Genomic DNA, 24615 nt, shown 5'->3' with positions numbered 1-24615 from the left:
GTTCGGTCTCTATAGATGTTCAGCAAGCATCAATGAAGGTCAGTGGGTATAATTTTTTCTGCGTAGAGGAATTCATTTCCACATCTTTGCTTCATTCGTGCTTCCGTGTCAGACACCATTTTGTCACACAACCCCTCTGCTGCCATCTGTTTTGAGATTTTAAAAACTACTTAACTGAAAGTCTGTTGGCTCAAGTCAGTAAAAATATCTTTGTTCCATAGTTGGGAAGGAAATCAGTGCATTATAAAATCTTAACATAAGGTGCATATGCAAATAGGGCATTATCAATTCAGTTGGACCTTTCATTTTCACGCTTGATAATATTGAAATATTGTGGAGTTAGGAAGAAGTTTCTACTGCTTTCAATTTCCTTTGATGCAGACTATGGAGTCTTGCTGACCATGCCTTGATAGCTCGTTGTAACATGGAAGAAGCAGTGCGGAGTGTGTCTTTCAGTCCTGATGGATCACAGTTAGCACTTGGGATGAAAGATGGCTCCTTCATTGTTCTTAGAGTAAGGTAAGATGAGAAAATATGGCATTCATTTCTCAGGTTTTCTTTTTTTTTTTTTTCTCCTGAGTAACTCAAAACCTTTTTATAAAGTCTTTTATTCCTGTTCATCAGAAAATGAAAGTGAACAGAAGAGAGTAAAAATTGACCATATCCTTCCATAATATTACTTTCTGTAGTTCGGCAGCTCGAAGCAAACCTATGGTTTATTCAGGTCATAAGATCAGCTCACAGTAACAAGATCGATGAAGTTTATTTATTCTGAAATGGTGCAGATGTTTAGGGAAATGTGTATTAACAGCAATAACACAGTTTTGAGAGGAGTTTCATTGATCATATTTCTGCCACATATAAGAACAGGCAGTATCAAAATAATCAGTGATTGGGCATTTGCTAACCATATGCAAATTTCCCATTTTTTAATAGATGACAAGCGTGTTTTGCATGAATGCATCTTACCCAGTAGGCATTTTCTGTCTGGAGTAATATATGGAAGATAGAAGTAGACAGATAAAACATGAAATTGACCATGGAGTGAAATATCTAGCCAACAAAAGTAGCATGAGTTCGTAACACCATAAACTATTCTAAACGATACTTGGAAGAGTTTACTACTTTCTTACTATTACACCATTTTTTAAAGTGAGTTTTAGTAAATTCAAAAAACTAACTTAAAAAACTTTGAACTTTGAATTTACAAGAGGGAAAAGCATGGAAGGTTCTTGTTTTGAATAATATATACTCAGTGACATTAATTTTTTTATTTTCTTCTGAGTTCTTGGCCATGGAAGGTCCTTCTCAGATGCAATATTTACCACTATGGAATAGTTATATTGCAGGTTTTTAGAAAGAAGGTAGAGCTAACAGATTTTGTTTGTTTGTTTGTTTTTGTTTTGGCCAAAATATATTTAAAAGAAAAAAATGCCTGTGAGTAAATAAGAATTTTTCCAACTAAATTTCTCCTGTCGTTGACATTTTGGAGCTCCACCATTTTAAAGGAAATTCCTAAAGGAAATATATTTCATCAGTTTTTTTGAAGAATTCTGATCATCTGTAATATTAACCTTTTGATTCATACCAGTCTCCTCAGAGCCCCTGTCTGTCTTCATTGTGGGTGATTCTGCATTACAGTTCTATGAATCTGCATTTTTAAGAAACTTTAGCAAAATTCACTGTTTCTTAAATGGTTTTGAGCCTTTTCATAAATTTGATGCTTCTAGCAGAAATTGAGGCAGAAATCGGAAAAAACGTTTAAGAAAACTAAAATGGAAAGTAACTGAGGCATGACATTTGGAGCAGACTCCTCCTCAGAACATTGCCTTACAACTCCAATGTGTGATCTGGTATGAGTTATCTTCATAAATCCAAAAGTAATGGCAATAGGACTTGCTTCATCATTCAGTCAACTCGGGAAGATATATTTCAGTTTTTACTTCTAATTTATTCTTCATATCCGTAGAGTTTGGGAAGCCTCCTTGCAAAACCTTTGTCTGCTTTCAAGAGAATTGCAGTTTGAGATTCCTTGTAGGGTTTCTATTTCCACAGAAAATGGGTTTGTATCAAATATAATTTGGATAGGGGAGAGTTTTTCAGAAGATGAGACTGCATCGTGTTCTTGATTTTTTTTTTAATTTGTAATTATTATTATTTTCTCAAAGCTTCATGCAAGGAATTATCACAAGGATGTTTTAGGTCCGCTGTGTCCCAAATACTGTAGCTAGCTGGTCATTGCATGGGAGAGTAATCAAATCTAGCTTTACCAATTTTAACTCATAGCCACTAATCTGTTTGTCTGTCTCCCCAGAAGAGTCAGTGTGGAGAAATGGTGATCTCCTAAAGTCCATTCTGATACGTTCTTGTGAGGTATAATAATCACTCCTTAACAGAAATCTTTTTTTCAACTTTTTCAACAAAAACACAATAGTCTAGTGTAGACTACACAGCTAACTATTCCGCAGCTAAAACTGGACAGTGGAGTGAAAAGTGTCATCGACAGGTTGTTTCTATGTGCTTATAGCCATGGAAGCAGTAGGAGATTTTTTTGTGACATCTATGTCTCCTGTACAAGATATTTGTTGCCATGCTTGTCTTAAATATTTATAGGCTGCATGTTCAAAAGTTTACAGTCACGTTTTCACTACTGTTTCTTGCAGGGACATGACAGAGGTGGTTCATATTAAAGACCGAAAAGAAGTAATCCATGAAATGAAATTCTCACCCGACGGCTCTTACCTCGCTGTGGGCTCTAATGATGGCCCTGTGGATATCTATGCAGTTGCTCAGCGATACAAAAAAATAGGAGAATGCAACAAATCTTGTAGTTTTATTACTCATATTGACTGGTCTGTGGATAGCAAATTCCTGCAAACCAATGATGGCGCAGGAGAGAGACTGTTCTACAAGATGCCATGTAAGTTTACAAGTATGAACATGGAATGAGCAAGTAAATTTCTGTGTTGATCTGAAGTGAACGATACAGATACTATATATATAGTGCATTTGCAAGCAGATTTTTGTGACTGGAATTTACAGAATGCTACAGTTCATTTTTACACCCTTATTCTCAGCATATACCCACCTTCAGCTTTGTTTAAGTAAAAGCTGTCTCTCCTTTTATGTTTACACAAATTGTATGCTTTTAGGTAGCAAACTTTTACAGGTTGACTCACTGAAGAACTAAGTTTTGTTTCACACTACTAAAGCACTTCATTCCCTGTTGCATTTCCTTCATGATGAATGATTACAGTTGTAGTGATTAGAACATTTTAAAGAATTTAATTAGTAAAAACAGAAGAGCTGGTTTCAATGTTAAAACATGTTATTAGAAACAGTGTTCAAAGTGTCACTGCTAAACTTTGGCAGAGTAATTGAATACCCCAACAGCCCTCATCCATGCATGGATTGTACCAGGGAGCATTCAGCAGAAATCCAGAAGGCAGTTGGTAACAGCTGAGGCTGAAGTAGCACAGCCCAATTTGCAGGAGATGATTGGGAATTGTTTAAATAAATAAGGGATGCCACAGTGTGTTATCATCCATGTTACATCAGTACCTTTCCTGTTCTTGCAATAAATCTCAAAATTGTAAGAAATACTAACAGTTTGTGATGGCAGTTCAAAATGAGCTTGGAAAGTGGAGAATTCACATTCAATCATGGGGCAAGATTTATATTCATCTCACCGAAGTAAATAAATTAATTTGTGCTAAATGTTTAATTATCCTTTTTACATTTTGTTAGGGACCTCAGCTGCGTTAATGTATATGCCCTGTCTTTATCCTTACAGTCCAACTTACTTGTCACCTCTGAGGATGACTGTCCTGTAAAAATAGTTTTAATTCTTCCACTAGGGTATAATTGATTTATTCTAACTTGTAATTGAAAGTGCTTTCTGATATTCAGAAGAAATTGTCAAAGAACAGAAGAGAACTTTTGGATAAGATTTTGTTCTCGTTTGAGCTAGTATGGCGCCCTTCTTAATGCAGGGAATCTAGGCCATATTTTTCTTACCTAGATTTGTCTGGAGGTCAATTTTAAACTCAGCTGACTGGGGCTGTATCATGCCTCTTTGAAAGGTAGCTGCTCCTGGCTCTGTGCAAATACTCAGTTGCAGTCAAAATCTGAATTTCCACTGCCCCTGGGGGAAATATCTTTATCAAAAATAATGCAAGAGTGTTTTAAGCCTTATTTATTTGTATTTATTGGTATTTACTGTGATAATTTATATGTAAACAGTTTGAGTTCAGTTGAATTCAGTTAAAGTTTCCAAACTCATCTTTTCCCTTTACCTTCCTCTCTTTAACGCACATGAATAAATGCAGAATACATCAACTTTAAGAAATGATGATGGTTTTGATGACTGTTAATGAGTAGTGCATAGATAACCCCCCAGGCTTATCAAATTAATCCAATCCATCACATTTTTAGAATTAGAGTCTTTAGCTTTAGGTTAAAAAGCCTGGGATAGTCTAACCAAGAAATCCACTGGGCTGTGCATTTCTGATAGCTTTGTATCATTCTAGGATGAAAGTTAAAGATGCTCTCTATTTTTAGCAGTTATGAAAACAAACCAAAAAAATACAATTAATTTCAAATATTGCCTGTACATTTTCTTAGGCCTAGCTATTTAAGCTACATTCCTGCTGAAGCTAACGCCTGACCCAGTTCAAATTGCACAGCAGTTCAGTTAAATTTCTAGATGAGATATCGGTTTCTTTTCAGTTGACATCTCTTGACATACTTAAAATTTCAGTCTCGGTGTTCAGTTATGTTTGTCCCATGGAGCCACTAAATTGACAGTTCCAACGTTTTTCATAATGCTTTTCTTGAAAGTCTTTTGTTTTAAACACGATACTGTGGTCAGTTTCTGTTCTTTGTTGCTGGTATATTAATACTGCTAATAATGTTTTTGTCATGAAGCAAATCGTGTACATGAAATGTTCATCACCAGTTACGTTCATTTTCCTAGCATGCACAAAAGATGAAAAAGAGATACTTACACAAATAGCACTCAGACTTATCACAAAGTCGGGCTATATCCAATAAATTATGAAGCACTCTCTGTAAATGAAAAGTACCACAGAATGATTCATTGAGTAAATATACGAAGTTCAGTGACCTACTATGATTAAGGCAAACAATTGCTACATAGCTTGCACATGTGGCTTTATTTTAAGATTTGTATTAGTGATCTCATAGAACTTGAAAGTACTCTAGGAACACATACACATGCTTTGTATTGAAGGCATTTCTTTGGTAGAAGTGATGTGGAGTGATTACTTTTTGACCCTTTTATATGTTTTTAGCTTTATATGTGTGCAGCTGCATTAGAGCTTGTAAGACATAGGATGTCCCCAAATGCCACAAATACAAGACCATGCTTGTTTAAAGAAAACTGTGAGTCTTTTCAATTTACTGAGGTTGAAGTCTAATCCCAAGGAGAATATAAAGGTAAATGTGATGAAAAAAAAAAAAAAAAGAGTTTTACTGAAAAACAAACGATATTCACTTGTGTATTTTCAGCTGGTAAGCCTCTAACTAACAAAGATGAGATCAAAGGAATTCATTGGGCCTCGTGGACCTGTGTGATAGGATCTGAAGTAAATGGTATTTGGCCAAAGTACACAAACGTGACAGATGTCAACTCTGTGGATGGTAATTACAACAGCTCAGTGCTGGTGACTGGGGATGATTTTGGGCTGGTTAAGTTATTCAGATTTCCATGCCTAAGGAAAGGTAAGACAGTATTTTCTATTTCTGAAGAATGCGATGTTTGTTTAGTTCCACAGCAGTATATTTTCTGATAATGGCATTAGATTCAGGTATATAATTCACATTTCTCTGTGAACAACTCACAATTAGTTTTGTTGGACAGAATGATGAGATTTTAACTGTCCTATTTAGCAGTTCCCTGACAACGTATTTGCACTTGTTTGAAAACCATTGAGAACATATCATTTAACCATGTAGCTATTCTGATACTACCTTGTCATCCAAACCTCAGCAGGGTCTACTAGAACGAGTCAGTATAGCTCTGGGTGAGTTATTTATCTTTGGAGTTGGCTGTAGTTTATTTCTTTTTTAACATAGTTTTTTTCCTTGGCATCTACACTGTAATACATATAATGTATACACAACTAAAAGTAACAACCTTTTGACTTCCCGTGTTCTTTCATGTTTAAGTTGAAATCTGTATATTTTCTGACTCTGCACTTGAATTATTGTGTATTAGCATGTGTGTAATTCACTTGAGCATTAATGGCCATAGTATAAATAACTAACCCTATCTGTACAGATACATATGGCTGTTTAAATATAGATATAGATATAGATATAGATATAGATATAGATATAGATATAGATATAGATATAGATATAGATATATAGATATAGATACTTCTTGCCAGGATTTAATTACTTTTTTCTGAAAACTGAAGTAAACCTGTTTCTTGAGTTATTTTATGCCATTTATTTTTCTGTGATTGCTATTAATATCAGAATACCCAAGCAGGCATTTAAGTATTTTTGTAACTTTCATTTGTGTTTCCTAGGAGAAATTAGATCTTGTTTCTTTTGAAAGACAAACTTTATTAGCTATCATGGTTGCTTTTCTTTATTCTTCTATATGAGCTGTTCTATTTGTGCCTTTTAGGAGCTAAATTTAGAAAATATGTTGGCCATTCAGCACATGTAACCAATGTCCGATGGTCCCATGATTTTCAGTGGGTTTTAAGCACAGGAGGTGCTGATCACTCTGTTTTTCAGTGGCAATTTATTCCAGAAGGGATAACAAATGGCATCCTCGAAACAGCTCCACAAGGTAAAAATAGTGTTTTTTGAGTTATTTATTGAATGAAATCAACAGAGAATTCAGCAATGATGAAATGTATTTTACTGAATTGAGAAAATAGTTTTGATTCCTTGGTATGCTGTGCACTTAAAAGCCATACAAACTACATAATGTCAGTTGCTGAAAATTTTGTTCCCTTCAGTAAAAGGGCAAAAAATCAGTCAGTACCTGCAGAATTGGCAAAATGCTTTTGTTATAGCAAATCTTCTTAAACACAGATAATGATCACGCTGGAAGTTTTTATTTACCATTTTTGTATCATCACTCCAAAACCTGTGAAAAAAGCATTACTCTCTCAGATGATGGAAATGTACTAAAAACTACTTAGTTATTCTCTTCCCTCTGCCACCATCCTGCCCCAGGCACTGAAAAAGGAGAAACAGAAATTAAACCTGACACATTCAGTCACCTCCTATGATTCTTACAAGCTGCTTTTGATTCCAAAGTTGTCTACTACCAAATCATAATAAAAGCATTGCATGCTATTTCCTTGTAATTAGGTGTCTGCTATATAATGATTATTTTTATGCAGAGGGTGGCATTGATTCCTACAGTGAAGAATCAGATTCAGATTTATCTGATGTGCCGGAGTTAGATTCTGACATTGAGCAAGAAGCTCAAATCAACTATGATCGTCAGGTGAGTCAAAATTAATACACTGTGCCAATTATCTGACAAGTTATCCTCAGTATTTAGTAAACATAAGCAAAAGAGGTTTCCAGCTAATTCATCATCCTTCTCTAAGAAGATTATTTTGACAGTATTCAACTGATTACGCAACCAATATACATAAAAACAGAGTTTACTTTAGCTGCAGATGGGAATTTATAAGGGCTTTAGCATATCTGTATGTAAAACTATCTATTGAAATAAGGAATATGGCTTACAGAGCAAAGTCAAACATTTTGCAAGAGCATATTGCTATCCCCATTCCCTTGATACGTGTTAGAAAAGATCATTCTGTCCTATTAAATTGAGAAACATAATTTGTAAAATAGAGATCATGGATTTTTTTTTCTATGATTTCTGCATATTCAGAGCAGAATAATCCTCTTAATGAGTGTAAAGCCTGCATAATACATTTATTTGTGACAGATTCTTCTTTATTACCAATGATAAAACTTCCAATAATTAAAATCTCTCTGATAAGATCTCTCTTATATGAGATCCAAGTAAAACTGATTTCTGATGGTCACTTAATACACTTTATTACCTTCCTGTTTTCAGTACAACTGTGTTCTAAGGTAAATTTAAATAGATTGCTTCCATGCTAGAAGGACAAAATCAAATGACTGTTCTTTACTACGCTGATTTTTTTTCAGGAATTGTAGTACACCATTTCACTCTTTAATCTCATCTTTCAATGTCAATCTATGAGAATTGTTCTGTTATTTTGATTAAAATAAAAATCTAATGAGTATCCTTTCAGCTTTAATTTTTAAAGTGTTTAAAATTCTATTCAATTTTAATGGAACATCACAGAATGATTTAGCCTGGCTCATACTCCTCATATTGTTTGTGCATAAGACTGATTCTGCTTTGGCCAGTGTGACTTAACATCACTTAGAATCCTTTTGCTTACTGCCATAAATAGGAGAAGCAAAATAGAGTTTGAAGTTTTCTGATTCAGATCCATTTATTTACAAAGTTGAAACACAATCTTCTTTCTTTATGAAAACCTATTTGAGATATATCAGTAATATCTTCATTTCAAGTTCTACTCAGTGAATAACAAAAAAGCCCTCTCTGTTCTCTTTCTCTTGTGAGCATAGCCCCAGTGCTTCTCTTGCTTTTTCCTTGGACTTCTTGCAATTTCTCTCTGCTGATTACTTCATCAACTTCTGAGCTTGCCCTTGAATGTCTTTTCCACAGAGAAATGCAGTTCTTTTCACTTGAACTCTATCCTTACTGAAAATTATTTTGTTACATAGCTTAGCTTCTGCTGGTTTCACATGAGCTATATGTTTTGAATAGCAGGTTCTATATCATAAAAATGTGTTTACACTCGTCCTGGCTAAAAGACATCTCTTATGCCCTTCAGCTCTGATGAAGTGCTGGGGTGCTGCTGTCATGCTCATGTCTGGCTATGGACCCTGCTGATCCAGACTTGTTTTGGGTCTGTCTTGGGTCTTTTTTTGATTTTGGACCTGCTTTATCATATTTGCCAGTGTCTGGCAATCACGGGTGGCTGGTTGAGAAACTTGCAGTCAGTCACAGTAACTATCCCTTATTGCCATCTTTGTATCAGATTCTGACTTGCTGACTCAGTGTGCCAACCTGACCTTGCATCTGTTTGGTTGCTATGGGCTTGTCAATATTGTGTGCTCATGATCACTGAACTTTATAACAGTCTATGATGTGGAAGGGTGCTGTTATCTTTGTTTGTTGTGAAGGCAAAGGAACATCAACATCAAATTCTGTTCTCTCTCTCTCTCTCCCCTGATTTTGGCTTCTGGTTTAAAATATCTGGGGCTTGATTTTTGGAATCCATTGTTGTGAAGAGATTACTATTTGTCACCTTGACAAGTTACCTGAGCAATTGCAATGGTCAAAGGTCAGAACTACAGACCAGACATAATCTCATGCTAGGTACCTGAGAATGCAAAATGTACAATAAGCTTGGTTCAAGTTAGTTTGACTCACTTAGTGGCAGACATGAAGTTTCTTTCTAGAATGCTGACAGGTCACCTCTAACATTCCATGCGTTAGTGAAGGACTATCCTTTGTCTTTTCTCTGCACATTACAGATTCTGCATTAAGTGGCTCAGGTCCTTCAGCCAACAGCTTATTTTACCTCTTTGTTATGGAGATCTATTGTGTTTGCCAAATGAAACAGAGATTTTGCAATATTTGCTCCCTGGCCTTTCTTTTACCCCAGAACTGTCTGGTGTACTTGTCCCAGCCTCCCCCTTCTCCTTATTCTCCCTCTGCATGCAAATCAGACAGCATCCTCCTCCACACTATGCGTCAAAAAGAACATCTGGAATTAAAAGCTGAAAATGAAAAAATAGTTTTAGGCAGTTAAGGTGAAACGTATCAAGCAGATTAATGTATGGCAAAGCTAGAAGCAGCATGAAATAGAATCTTAGACAGGAAATATGAGACAACATCAAGCATATAAAGTACACGTAGAGGAAAATCACTTGTTAGAGGAAATTATAAAAGCACTTGGAAATTTAAAACCATGAATCTCATTTTTAGAAGTGGGTATGGCTTTTTGTAGTGGAAATGCAGAGTCAGGGCCTGAACCAGTCATTGAGCACCTGGTGGGAAGGCAAAGCCAACCCAGGGAGCTCAGCTGCACGCAATGCACAGAGCGACCAGAAGGGGTGGAATCAGGATCCACACCTTCCCAGACCTCATTTAAGGCTTGGCAGGGGTGGGGTGGGAAGGGTGTCTTGTTGGGGACCCCTTCCTTCTTGAGGCCTTCAAAGGTAAGCAGCTGTTTTCCTTCATTTTTGTGTCTATAGCTGCAGTGTTTGGATTTGTCCTTGTTTGCTGTCGCTTAAGGCTTTGCCTCCCTGCTATTATCAGGGTACTTTCCATTGCATTATAGCATTACTTTTTTTTTTTTTCCTCTGAGTTTATGGCCGAAGCAGTGTAGGGATAGATATTAGATAATATAGAGATAAGTTCTTAGATATTGAAGTGTATTAGAAAACAATAATCCTTGATTCTTATTCATTAGCAGCATTCTCTGGGGAGCAGAGTAGATAGTCAAGAACGCTCAGGACAAAGTAGAACCCATATGAGTGACAGATAAAGTGTGTTAAGGTCTACTTAGTTACCACTATCAAAAACTCATCTCAAGTTATATGAACATTTTACTTGTATAAATCCAGTGTGTTGTCTTTGAGGACAGACACAGTTCTACGGCACTAACGATTTAATTGTCCTTTGTGGAAAAATGAAAGGAATGACAAGAAATGTAGGTACAGTAAAAGAGAAAAAAAAAATAATAATCAGGCTCTGTCTCCACACTGTAACAAATGTAGTTTAATGCCACTGCTTTCAAGAGGCTTCAAACATCATCAGCAATCCCACAGAGTTTCAGAATTCCTGAAAGATTTTAATGCATGATGTCTGTATCTGTAGCATTATCTATGGAGATTCTCTTTTCTGGTTTCAGATGTATTGGCAAATCACTTAGGTACTAGGCACTGTATGTTTAATCATGATATCTAGGCAGAATTGGTTCATTATGTTCAGCTCTGATTGCATACTCTGAAGTACATTTGAAGTTAAAAAGATGCTTAGAGACTTGATGGTTTCAGTCAGTATTGTGAATCCTTTTCACTGACAGACAATGGAATCTCGTAGGAAAAATGAGCTCTGCTCCAGAGTAATGCAGTGTCCTTCACGTGTCAGGAGACTCCACTGTCTGGAATAGATTTATTATCATCGTTAGGAGTTCTGCAGGAATGAATAGTGACTTCCTCTTTCTTGTAACTACTGACCATCACTATAACAGTGTATTAAGTTGTAAAACTTGTATGAAATGGTGTTTTTCTTGCATGTACACAAATATTCAGAAATGTTTGGAGCTGTGCTATTAATGTTAACAATTATTCTTCAGGTTTACAAAGAAGACCTACCTCAGCTGAAACAACAAAGTAAAGAGAAAAACCATTCTGTTCCTTTCCTTAAAAGAGAACGAGCGCCTGAGGACAGTCTAAAATTGCAGTTTATACACGGGTAGAGCAATATTAAATAATGCTTTCTTTTCCTTTTTTTTTTTTTTCTGGTTTTTAAAACATCCTAACAATTATACTCAGTATCAGAGCTTACTCACAACTAATTTATTTGTCACTGCTGCTGTAGATAATTTATGGAATATCAACCGTAGACTTTGTTTTCTTTCAGTTGTGTTAGGTAAGGAACAAGAGAAGATTGTAATAATATAGCCATATATTAAATAATACCCGAGCAGTGCATTTCATAAAATTACCTTCTGTTGACTCAACCGTATGTATCCCAGAGCAAAGATTCTGTTTCTGATAGTTGTGATTTGTCACATTGCCTAACAGCTTTGTTCTTGAACCCAAATCTCTGTAAAGCTGGCTGTAGTTCTGTGCACTCTACATATTCTTTCCTGTGATGTCAGTACTAATTTAAGAGTTTACTGCAAAGTAAACCATGAAGATTGATGACTTCGGTAGGAATAGTGTCTCTCTGCCTATGTGGTGAGATAGTTTTGAGACGGGAGGGTTGAAAGCCCTGCTGTACTATCAAATTAATTTGCACAATTTGTTACACAATGTACCAGAATATTTTTAAAACAGAATGTAACTTGTTTCATGTTTACTTCAGTTATAGGGGCTATGACTGTCGAAATAACTTGTTCTACACACAGACTGGAGAAGTGGTGTATCACATTGCTGCTGTAGCTGTTGTATATAATAGGCAGCAGCACTCTCAAAGGCTGTATCTCGGCCATGATGATGATATCCTCAGCCTAAGCATTCACCCAGTGAAAGACTATGTTGCTACTGGGCAGGTAGGTATTTAGCAGAGATGATTTTAGAAATCCATGGAAATAAGATGCCTTTATGATTTATAATTAGGAGAAATATAGATTTACTATTTTACATTCACTTTGAATTTCTGCTTTTATCTGTGAAGTGTATTTTTATCTACGTCCTAGGTATTTTTGATGTATTGTTAGTCTCAGTGTAGGGCAAGCTTAGAGAAAGGGGATTTTGTGCATGGATATATAGATATATAGAGAAGGGAAAGGAAAGAGGTGAGAAAACGAGAAGCTGAGGGAGAAAGTTGTGTGGACTTTTATTTCTAATTAAACTAGGCATCCCTGAGAGAGAAGAATGAGGGTATGTATAACTGTGTGTAAAAGAACAAGTAAAAAAGTTTTAGTTTGGAAAACTGTCTAAGTTGACCGATTCTGAGATCCAGTTACATAGAGGCTGACATACTTCTCATACCACAGCTAATGAGGCTGTGAACTTCTCTCAAGGTGAGAATGGACTTTTCCATGAATGCAGTATATCAAAGTTCCACGCTCCAGTGTGCCTGAAATGAGTTGTGATACAGAAGAGAAAATAGCATGTGAAAAAGATAAAATGCAGCAAGGAGAAAAATAGTTACCTCTGGAGTGTTTTGAAGATGTGATAGTGCTAATTACTGATATTGGTGTGCTTTGAACTTTATGAGCAGATATTCCAATTAATTCTCTGATTCAGGTTGGAAGAGATGCTGCTATTCATGTTTGGGACACACAGACGTTGAAGTGTTTATCATTACTCAAAGGCCAGCATCAAAGAGGAGTGTGTGCACTGGATTTTTCAGGTACATTGCTCTAAGTGATTAATTAAAAAGCAATCCTCTTGGTGAAACTTTTATTTGAATAGCTATGACAGTTAGTTTTGTTCTTTGTGTTAAATGACCATTTTACAGTCAATACAAGTTTTACATAAAAGCCTTTCTGACAGTTTTGATAAAAATTGAGCAATGAATCAGTTATAGGATTCTTTTACAATCCATCACTAATTCTTCTTAATGTCTAATTCATAATACCGAGTGTACAGCTGGGACTCAAATGGCTTTCTACATGATGGCATAATAATTTAAAAGGAGGCAGAGTGATCACTTCAAGTATACAAATGAGATGGTGTTGTGATCTCCAGGCTCATGCAGTTCTTCAAATTTGCTAACGTTTTTCAGTGAGTTTATAGAAGCAGATATGATAAACAGTTGTCTGCTGTTTCTCCTACTTGCCTTTCTGGGATCAATGACCTGAGCTCTCAGTTGTCTAAGGGCAGCTCCTTCAATTCTAATTCAATTTTAAATCACTCACATGATGGTGATTCGCACAATTTCGTGTTTTTATAAAATCTTACCAATCCATTACTCCTTTCTATTAAAAAAAAAATATTGAAGTATTATTTTTTTTATCTGTCTACTCCTCCCAAATATGAATGAGAAAGAGGGAAAGAAACACTACTCTTGGAGTACCAATCTACTCTTCCTTGTTTACAGTCTTGCTAAGAGTCTTAATCACAGTTTGAAAAGTGACTTGAGCAGTTAGTCTCAGATAAGCCTAACTTTGGAAAACAGGACAGAAATTATTTGGAGCCTTTAAAAATTTTTTTATTCATTTGTGAGAATACAGTGCTTATGGATAATATATAGCACAGGATTTAAGAAGTGATTGCAATGATTACTTTGAGCCGGAAGACTTATGGAGAGTGCTTGAACAGTACTTAGAATGCTATGCATTATCAGATTAAACATTTATGGATAGTTAATGAAACAGTGCCTAACTCCTGTGTGCTGCTAAGCAGGAATAGGATCTAAATTACTCAGTTTGAAAAGAGTGGGGCACATCCAGGAGTGCACATAGTCACTCCAGTATGCTAAGGGTGCCCAGAGAGGATGTGGAGTCTCCTTCTATGCAGATATTCAAGTCCCATCTGGATGTCTATCCATGCTAACTATTGTAGGGTACTTGCTTTATCAGGGGGGTTAAACTCACTGATCTTTTGAGGTCCTTTCCAACCCCTACAGTTCAGTGATTCTACCAGTATAAAAATTCATCAGGAACTCATGATCTCAGAACAAAGTAGAATTCTAAAATTCTGCTTGTCCTTATGCACTCAGCTCTTCTCATAGACCTGGCCCTTGGTGTGATACATCCATTTTACCTTCAGACAAAAGCTGTCCTACGTCACACTTAAATTATAAAAGATTTTGAAGTCTAACAAATATTGTGGCTGCCCACTACTTTACCTTAACTATCATTTTCTGAACTCAGATTTTTATGTGGGCTTCAATTAAGCATGATCTATTTCACATTCTGCTCTGTTGTAATGTCAGAATTCATTATGACACGTTAGATCACATTTATTAGACAGGACCACATGGAAGAGACTTCCACAAAGATAAGTCTGGAACTGACTCATATTCCATTATCTGAAGAGGAGCCTTGGTGTTCATCCAAGCAATGTGAAATTGCTGATACGCTGCAGTGTGAAACCTAGTAAAGTTGGTACCAGGAGAAGGGGAAATGGATAGAGATGATCTGATGGACACTGTGTGTGTAGATGTTAAAAAAAGAAAAAATGTCATTGAGAACTGTATTTGAACAAAATACAGTTAGGAAATACGTTGTGATCTATGTTCTCATTAAAATTAGATTTCTCTGCAGTTACTTATATTCCATGTATTAAAATATATATACCTTCATAAAATCATATTGATCACATACTCTGTGGGCATTAAATAATTGTTTTTTAAGAAGTAAGAATGACTGGCATAATGACAGTGTTGCTTTAAACCTAATCCTGAAAAAGCACATATTGAAAAAGTCTTCATTTCCTACCTAAATGGCTTTAGTTTAGGTTCTTGACACTGAATGGAACAGATACTACAGGATCAGAGGGCTGGTTTGGCCCTGTGAAGGCAATTTTCATTGTGTTACTAAGAGATATTTCCAAATTAGTTACAGGTTGCACTATGTAAAGCTTTTAAAAAAAAAAAAAGTTGCCCTGAACCCCAAAGATGCCTTTTTTCTTTTTTCTTTCTGTCTTAGTTGATCTGGTGGCTAACTTTATACTACCCTTCCTCTCTGCCCATACTTTCAAAAGCATCTGCTATTGGCCACTGAGCTCAGTGTACAGAGCCAGATTGCTTTTGTAGGGCTGTTTTGATCATCTTATGATTCTGATGTTATAATTATGTTCATGCAGTGTTTGATTGTGCCCTCTGGTGGTTATTAATCAGAATGTGTAGCCTAAATTAATGCATGAAGCCTGTTTGATGTGAATAAAGTTGTAAAGTTGTATTCTTAACAAAATATTTTTTCCTTGTCTTATTTGAGTTAACTTTAAAAATAATTATCATTATTATGATATTATGCATCTTTCCTAAAGAAATAATGCATGTCACTGCATATTTACTTTTTGTATCAGCTATATTCATAGTGGTTTTGCTCATTAAAGCTGTTCTAGAATGGTTCTTACTGTCTCCTTTGGTTTTTTTTCACATTAACTTTTTGTCTCCTTGTTTGTATCTTTATTTTCTTTACTTTTTAAAAACTGTTTTGGTTCTATTTCTTGTTTTTTAGCTTCATCCCTTCCTTCTTTCTAAGCCTATGCTGGATGTTGTGTTGAGGGACATGGTTTAGTGGGAGCTATTGGTAATAGGTGAACGGTTGGACTGGATGAGCTTTTAGGTCTTTTCCAACCTTGGTGATTCTATGATTCTATGATTCTATGTTCTTCAACTGTGAGCTCTAGTTCCCCTTCTCCTCTTGGGCCTGTTTTTCATAGAACTTAGTCATGTAAGATGCTGAATACTGTGAGGCCAGTCCAGTATGAGAGTCTGTTTGGCCTTGTGAACCCTGAAGTAGTTCTCGTGGAATCATTTGTACCCATGACATGCTTTCTTTTCTTTCATTTATAATATCACTTGAAATTCAGTTTACAGTGTATTTGTTGTGTCCATTCCCTGCTGTATGTTCAGTTAAAGACTAATCACCTTTAACATTAAGTACTGCTTTTGTACAGCTGATGGAAAATGTTTGGCATCTGTTGGGCTTGATGATAATCATGCCATTGTGTTTTGGGACTGGAAAAAAGGAGAGAAGCTAGCGACAACCAGGTAAGAGTTTCTCAGTGTGTGTCCTGTGATTACATTTTTTGGAATGTGGTCACCCACGCGTGTTACTCTGGGAAAACAAACAGCACACCTCTGAAAACAGGATGGTGTTTCAGAGCGATGTACCCAGATGTAGTTCCCAAGCCTTTCCGAGTTATTGTGTGGAAGTCTTGTGAACTTTTTCTATCAAGATTTTCCTCACCTTTCTGGTAGGATCATTATGTTGATATTAAAGTTCACTTACTGATTTTCTACTTCAGTTAATTTTTTTCTCCTCATTTTCTGAGTCAGAGCAGAGCTTATCAAAAAAGTTGTGTTCATTTTTGTGTTAGTTTGTGTGCTGGGTTACATTGGTGTAAGATATATCTGCAGCTCACTTTTCTAGAAAGAAAAATGGATTCTGTCTGGTATATGTGGATTTTTCAACCTCTACTGATTTTTTGCATTCTTTCTGAATCAGCTCTTTGCCTCATTGGAAGCATAGTTCTTTCACCTGCAGCAAAGAAGCTTTTGCAATTGCTTCAAGAGACCATTGTTGGGAAGAGGACTGTATTACAGTTTGTGTTTGCAATTCAACCTTTCAGAGGAGAAAAGTAAAGTTTTCTTTGTACTGAAGAAGTTGCACAGTTTAGTATGAGAACTTGGTCTCACCTCGGGTAAACCTGGGGTAGCTCTGAGATCAAAATATTGGAATTGTGTAGATCTAAGAATGCACATACATACCAGGAAGGCAGGGAGTTCATTTCATCTGCTGTCTACAACCATGCAACGTACAAGTCACTTATTACTTGAAAAATACTAGAGAATTGTGAAATAATGCCTGAGAAATATAACTTAGTATTAAGCTGTGACTTGTTCCAGAATAAATAAGTTTTTTTTCCTGGCAGCGCTGTCTGCTAGTAGTGTACCACAAAGAAATAACTTTTATTCCAGTGTGCATATAACATAATATATATATTGACTATATCACTTTCTCTCATTATCTTATTAGGCACCAAATTTTAAATCTTATTTAAAATCTGTGATGTAGGGATTGCTTAGCAAAATTGTTGTCCGTGTTGTAAAACAGTTCATTTGCTTTCCAGTCCTAGTTTCACTCTCTCCAGACCTACTGCACTTCAGACACACGAGTGTAGAAATACCTTATATATTCCCATGGGGACCTTCTAAGCTTTTAAAAACAAGATGGGTTGGCCTGTAGCAGCTGCCTGTCTTGGGGAAAGATGCAGAATCACGTGCTTGCGTTCTTCTCAGTGTAATTATTGATGTTTTAGCAGTGCCTACAGACCAGTCCCCACTCTGAGCACACCAGGACATATAGGAAAGAGGAGGAGGGAAAAAAAAAAAAAGACAAGTGTTTAGATGTGACTCTCACAGGGCCTTGGCAGGCAGGAATAGAAGCGTATCTTACTATTGTATTGACCCACATCTAGAGGACGAAGCCTGAAACTGTACATTCCCTGTTTACAAACGTTCATTTTTTTGTGTGTATTCTTGCTTGTTTTTTTTAAAGTGTGATTTATTTCCTCATGACTTCTGTTTTCTTCTGATGCCACAGTATACTCTCATTTATATGTTTTTGTTAACTGCATAAGTTATATAGCTTGTTCCCCTATCTATCTTAGCTTTACAATGTTCTGTCTACTTTAATTAAAATCCTTTTTGAGTAAGCATATGGTGTTAAGGCGTATCAGAGCTTCTTTCACTCTTATTGATGCTGGTCCTATTTGACTGTAGTGTTTTGTGTTAGTGGACTGCAGTCACTAAGGGAGCTGAGGAGAGCACTGTCAAATTTATCTATGGTCTGAATCAGTGACCACTGTACTCCTAGAACTTCATTCTGTAAGAACAAGTTTCCCATGTCAGTTTCTTGAATCACAGGGACACAAACTGCACAGGCCTGGATACATGTTTTGGTCTGACCTTTGTGGGTAATTGGGGTCCAAATCTAGGCCGTACATTTGCAGCATATATCCAGTTGTCATGTGCCAGCACTATGCATCTTATCACATGGTCAGACATACTCATATCATTTGATGGGGGACATCTGCGCTGGCATGCAATTACTTTGATTTTGGACGTTTTGGCTGTGTGATAAATATTTCTAGAAGAGGCAGTATGACCTGACTGCAAAGAAAGGCATCACAATAGCAAAGTGACAAATCAGGAGAAGGGAGAATTCCAAAATGATGTTCTTCAAATGTTGGTGAAGTAAGACTTTTTGTTTGTTTGTTTGTTTTTGTTGTTGTTGTTTAGATTGATTCAGCAAAAGAAAATACTGAAGCCAAGATTCTCAGAGTCAGATGTTGGGTTTTTGTTTTGTTTTTGTTGTTTTTTTTTTTTAAATTAGATCTTCTAAACCGGTCTGACAAAAATCCTGGGTCTAATCATAGACTCATTTGAGGTGGAAAGTACCTGTAAAGGTCATCTAATCCAACTCCCCTGCAATGATCAGGCACATTTAGAGAGATATCTGGTGCTCAAAGCTCCATCCAGCCTGATGTTGGCTGTCTGCAGGGATGGGACACCACCACCTCTCTAGGCAACCTGTGCCGGTGCCTCACTGCCTTTGTTGTCAAAAACTTCTTCCTTATATCCAATCTAAATCAACCCTCCTGAAGTGTGAAACCATTTCCCCTTGTACTGTCACAACAGACCTTCCTAAAGTGTCTGTCCCCTTCTTTCTTGTAGCCCTCCTTTAGATACTAAAAGGCCACTTTCAGGTGTCTCATAGTGGAGGTATTCCATTCCTGGGCTCGTTTTTGTGGCCCTCCTCTGGAGGTGAACCAACAGGTCCACATCTCTCCTGCAGTGTGCACTCCCTATCTACAATACACAGTGCTCTATCCCTACCCTACACAGTGCTCCCCTCCCCTGCCCTGCTGGCCATGCTTCTTTTGCTGCAGCCCAGGATGCGGTTGGTTCTCTGGGCAGTGAGAGCACACTGCAGGCTCATGTCCAGCTGCCATCCACCAGTACCCCCAGGTCCTTTTCAGTAGCGTTGTGCTCTATCCTTTCATCTCCTAGCTTGTATTGATAGTGGGAGTTACCATTACCCAGGGACAGGCCTTGCACTTGGATGTGTTGAATTTCATGGGGTTCTCCTGGACCCACTGCTTGAGCCTGTCTGGGTCTCTCTGAATGGCATCCCATCCCTTGGGCATCAAGCTATAAAACCTGGATGTTCAGGTTGAAAAAAGTAGTAGTTTTTGCTCCTAGTGCTTTAACATCCTGAAGCAGAAATGATTGTTACACTGAGACTCAGAATTTTTTTTTTTGTAATGGTGAAACTTAATTTTACAAATGTCCGTAAGTACATGCTCAAACAAGAGTACCTTTACTGAAGAACTAAATTTGAAGGTATATTTGAAGGTTCATTTGCTAAATGAACTGTTTTCTAGACTATGATTTTATAATTTGAGTTTTCCTCTTGAATCAGGTTTAAGACTTCCTTGTGGGTTTTTTTTAATAGATAATTTTAAATATTTATAAACCACATTCTTATTCCTTTAAATATTTATGTTGCCCTTTATGCTGTCTTTTAATTGCATTGAACTTTGTTTCCTGCCTCTTCATCATAACGGAACTGAAATTCAGTGAGAGATGGTTTTTATTCACCTCGTTTCTGTAGTCTAATTCATACACAGCCTATAATCAACTACATTCTTCTCTTTTGGTTGGATTCCCAAGGCTAAACCTTTGAAGATTAGGAGTATTGTTCTCTCTTTTTTTGTTAGATAGGATAACTGTGGCAAAGAGAACTTTGGGATGTCTCTGAGAGTCATCTGCCAGTGATGGTGTTAGTGATCCCTGTTGTTGTTTTAGCACCAAGAGTAGAACAGTTGTGACAAACAGATTCTTATTGCTAAAGACTGTCTTTGAATTGTCCAATACTGTGAAATAATTACTTGAAACAGACTACTTTGAAATGTTAAGTAATCCCTTAACTTCCTGTTTTTAATTTTTATTACAGGGGTCATAAAGATAAAATATTTGTAGTAAAATGTAATCCACATCATGTAGACAAGCTAGTCACGGTTGGGATGAAGCATATCAAATTTTGGCAGCAAACAGGTATCATACCGAATACTTTCTATTTACATTATTTGGGGATTTATACCTATTTAATTTAGGGACATCATGTTTTCTGTTTAATAATTTGTTTTATTTGTAAAAGAGCATTCAGCAAATGCCACAATATTCCTTTCTCTTTGGAGAATGTCATTTGGATGTAATTTCTAGCTCATTGGTTCTTTTCATTCTAGTCGTAGTATTGAGAGTTTCTCCTGATTTGGCTAGCATCTTGGTTCCCAGAAAAAATACAGTCCCCTTAATTTACTCAGGCAGTATATGACTCTTATTGTGAAAATCCCAGCCAGTGGCACACTGCTAAAAAATAAATAAACAATAAAAAAAATTAATTAGATGACTCTAAGAAGTTCCTATGCTTACACTGTAATTTACAAGGTTCAAGTGCCCTCAGCTTAAAAATTACTTTTTTTCCTGCATTTTTAATGTCTAGGGTATTTTTGTAATAACTCAATATACTTTATTGGTGTTTGCCAAAGTGTATTACATTCATTTGCATTAAGCAGTGTTTTACTCCAAGAATAATCTCTTTGCAGTAAAAGAATGATGTCCTTTGAAACACAGTTGTCTAGAATTGACTGAAGCAAGGATAGCATTGCATGTATTGTTTTGTAATTGTACACTTATTTTTGCCTATATGATCCCAATTCACGGGTGGTAATGGCATTCTAAACCAAAGTGAGTAATGCAGTTGTGGCACAGTGAGGCTTTTTGGCAATCTAGAGACATAGAAGTCCTGCCATTTGTTCTGCAAAACTGCTGTCAAATTTTTTATTTGGGCCAGTAAAGCAAACCTCTGTCTTTGTTGTGATAACCTCTGAAGAGCTTGGCAGGCTGTTCTGTACAGAAATGTTCTGCCTGCCCCTTGTATTAATTCTTCTATACAATTCATTGCCAATATTAAACAACTGCTTGGAAGTAATGACCTGAAAGATACAGTCTGTACTGCTTTAAATCTCTCATTGCTAGACTGATTTGCCCTTATTGTGTTTTTCCCTTGTGCGCTGTGTTTTCAATATTTATCTGCTGTGTCTTAGGCAGCCATAACAGATGATGAAGTCGAGACTTTTGTCTTTTACAGCACTACGACTACAAACTGAAATATAAAGGACTTTTTTTTATGTTGCAGGTGGAGGCTTTACGTCAAGACGAGGAACATTTGGAAGCAGTGGAAAATTGGAAACTATGATGAGCGTTTCATACGGGCGAATAGAAGACTTGGTTTTCTCTGGTGCTGCTACTGGAGACATTTTCATCTGGAAGGATACTGTATTGCTCAAGACAGTGAAAGCCCATGATGGACCTGTATTTGCAATGCATGCATTGGATAAGGTATTTGTCTTCTTCTGTAATCCATGAATCTTTATTATTTTTATTTCTAAATCCGTATCGGTATTATCACCATACCTTAGGCAAGCAAGACTTCAGGTATGCAAAGGTTTTATTTTCTGGAGTTGATTATTCCAGATATCAGTATTATTTTCCTTCAGATGCAACAATAAACTTTTAAAGAAACTGAGGCAAAATATGTCACCGATATCACATCAGTGAACTAATGAGCTTGAGAGACTAACTTTTATTACTAGAATCCACTCACAGTTTGAAGATGTTGATAATGGAACATTCTTTTTCATATTACAGTTTCATCTTTGAAATTATACCACGAGGAGAGGAACACTACACATAAACCTTTTGTATCTGTTAGGAGCTTTGTAAATCCCTCTGTCTCTGTCCTTTCCTGCCCTACTTGATCGCTCCTGGCTTTCCATCAGTTTTTCTATTTGATGGCATTCTATCTTACGAACATCCTCTTATGTTTATGTTGGTTAGTGATTTATGCTGTGTTATGCACTGTCTTGGCCCAGGCAGAAGAATCTACCAAGGGAATTGTTCAGTCAATTCCTATGCATCATTAGAAAGCCATTTCAAACATCAGTTAATTTGCAGTAACTTGAGAAGCCAGTATTTCCACCTTCTGCCTTGCCAAAGGATGAAACACTTATTTTTCCATAATTTATTTCCACATGGAGAAAAATATTATGGTCCAACATTACTATTTACAGTAGTAGGCATTCTGTATAGTTATCAGTCTGTGTAAGGCAGAACCCTAGAGAAGAAACTCTCAAAATCTTCTCTTATAGGTTTTTATTCATAGGAATAGGCTCCAGTAGTTTGATTTAGACACATTCCAAGGACACAGGAGGATTTCTACTATATTTGTACGTGTCTTTTTATATGCCAATATCAGATTGCTGACATTTATCTATGTCTTTCATACTGTGATGATACAGGGTTTTGTAACTGGTGGAAAAGATGGAATTGTGGCACTTTGGGATGATATGTTTGAAAGGTGTCTGAAGACATATGCTATTAAAAGAGCAGCACTATCTTCTAGTTCCAAAGGTATTGTTTGTCACTGTGTTTTAATAGGTACTGTATGTATGAAGGCTGGTAAAATGGCAGTAATAAATGTCAAATCTTGCCGGAACACAAAAGGAATGTTACTGAACTACTTGCTATTCCGTGCTAGAGTCTTCCTATTTGGTTGAAATATCCCAGTCTTTGTCATTTTATAGTTTGTTCTGATATTTCCTCCTCTATTCCTTGACCTTTAGCTTTGTTTTCACTAAAGAAATGATTTTAGGAACAAATATCACAAACCTGTGAGTTTGGGTGTTCCAAAATATGTGTAGCAATTGGTTTCCACAAGTGGCTATATTTCCTGTAGGAGGACTGTGGTCCCTGTGAATTGGAAAGACCTGTTGTGTACTTCCCCACGCGTCAGGATGGAATTCTGTAAAGTGATGTTCATAGATGAGCACAGAATTACTGTCCAGATTGCTGCAGCTTGCAGAACTGCTTGTATGTTAAAACAGTAAAACTCCAGTCGTTAATTGCCACAGTACATACTACCACAAGCTCCTCTCCTTTGAACTGTTAATGAAAACCATGGATTATCTAGTATTATGATTATGTAAATTTATCTCATGTTTCATGGTGGATTTTAAACAAGTTTTAATTATATAAGCTGTATAAAGGTGAAATGAGGCTGTTTTTGGTTTCTCACACGCACACAAAAAAACCTAAAATATCCTTTTATTCTTCAGGTTTACTTTTAGAAGACAATCCCTCTATTCGTGCCATCAGTCTAGGACATGGCCATATACTCGTGGGAACTAAAAATGGAGAAATACTTGAAATTGATAAAAGCGGTCCTATGACTCTGCTTGTTCAGGTACAATATGGGTCTTCCTATCAAAAACGTTCCCTGCAGAAGTACAAAGCATCATTGGGTTTCCTCTGTCTTTTTCCTTCTCTTTTCATTAATCCTGTTGGCCACTGTTCCTTTCCTTGCACAGACAGAAGCTGATTCTTTGTTCTGTAAGTGACTTAGAGAGTCACTGTGGATTACGTAATTCTGAAGTAAGAGTCCATTAAGTTAAATTGGTAGTGAGACTTGCAAAGAATATTTTAGGCTTTTTAGGACCCAGTAGAGAAAAAGGAAAATTAGGGGTAGAGCTAACAGAGTTTATTTGACACTGTTGACCCATTTGCTTTGACTGAGATGATGTAGTCTACTGTGAAGGTTCCTGTATTGGTGAAAGATGTTTTAGAGCCATAGTATTTTTCTGCAGCGACGTGCAGTTCTCATTGAATGTGTTGCAAAGGACAAAAAGATTTCTTCTGGCAAGGCAGAGGATTTTGTGAAGTTTGATTTAAAAAAAAAAAAAAAAAAAAGGTTCTTGACATGAATATGTCGATTTATGTGTGAGGGCTGCTCCAAAAGTAATGCCTCCTATTTTATTGTGTCGGCCCATGACATCAGAAGCAAACGTTGGAGGTATGGCTGTAGAGGTTGCAAGTTCCCAATGATATCCCATTGCATCTTGTTGCCATGTGACAGATGGCAGCAGAGGGGCACTCTGACACAGTGGCATGTGACACGGAAGTGTGTATGAAGCAAAGGGTTGGAGCTGAATTCCTACATGTGGAAAAAATTGTGCCTATTGACACTTGTTGATGCTTGGTGAACACTGATGGAGATCAGACAGTCAATG

General features: G+C 36.6%; 1 protein-coding gene across 3 annotated transcripts in view; it reads left to right on the top strand.

Moving 5' to 3' along the window:
* The window catches only part of EML6 (EMAP like 6), a gene marked incomplete at both ends in the record, with an annotated part of 107674 nt that overhangs the window by 52326 nt on the left and 30733 nt on the right, over window positions 1–24615 (top strand). For all 3 annotated transcript variants that reach the window (XM_079550663.1, XM_079550662.1, XM_079550661.1), the window contains 13 exons: window positions 382–519; window positions 2664–2920; window positions 5530–5742; window positions 6659–6826; window positions 7389–7495; window positions 11433–11551; window positions 12167–12353; window positions 13054–13159; window positions 16378–16471; window positions 20442–20542; window positions 21687–21889; window positions 22849–22960; window positions 23665–23792. In XM_079550663.1, coding sequence (XP_079406789.1) covers window positions 382–519; window positions 2664–2920; window positions 5530–5742; window positions 6659–6826; window positions 7389–7495; window positions 11433–11551; window positions 12167–12353; window positions 13054–13159; window positions 16378–16471; window positions 20442–20542; window positions 21687–21889; window positions 22849–22960; window positions 23665–23792 — 1933 coding nt within the window. The remainder of the gene's footprint in view (window positions 1–381; window positions 520–2663; window positions 2921–5529; window positions 5743–6658; window positions 6827–7388; window positions 7496–11432; window positions 11552–12166; window positions 12354–13053; window positions 13160–16377; window positions 16472–20441; window positions 20543–21686; window positions 21890–22848; window positions 22961–23664; window positions 23793–24615) is intronic.

Source organism: Tetrao urogallus, assembly GCF_951394365.1.
Source record: "Tetrao urogallus genome assembly, chromosome: 2".
NCBI classification, from domain to species: domain Eukaryota; kingdom Metazoa; phylum Chordata; class Aves; order Galliformes; family Phasianidae; genus Tetrao; species Tetrao urogallus.
This window is presented reverse-complemented; position numbering and strand designations above follow the sequence as displayed.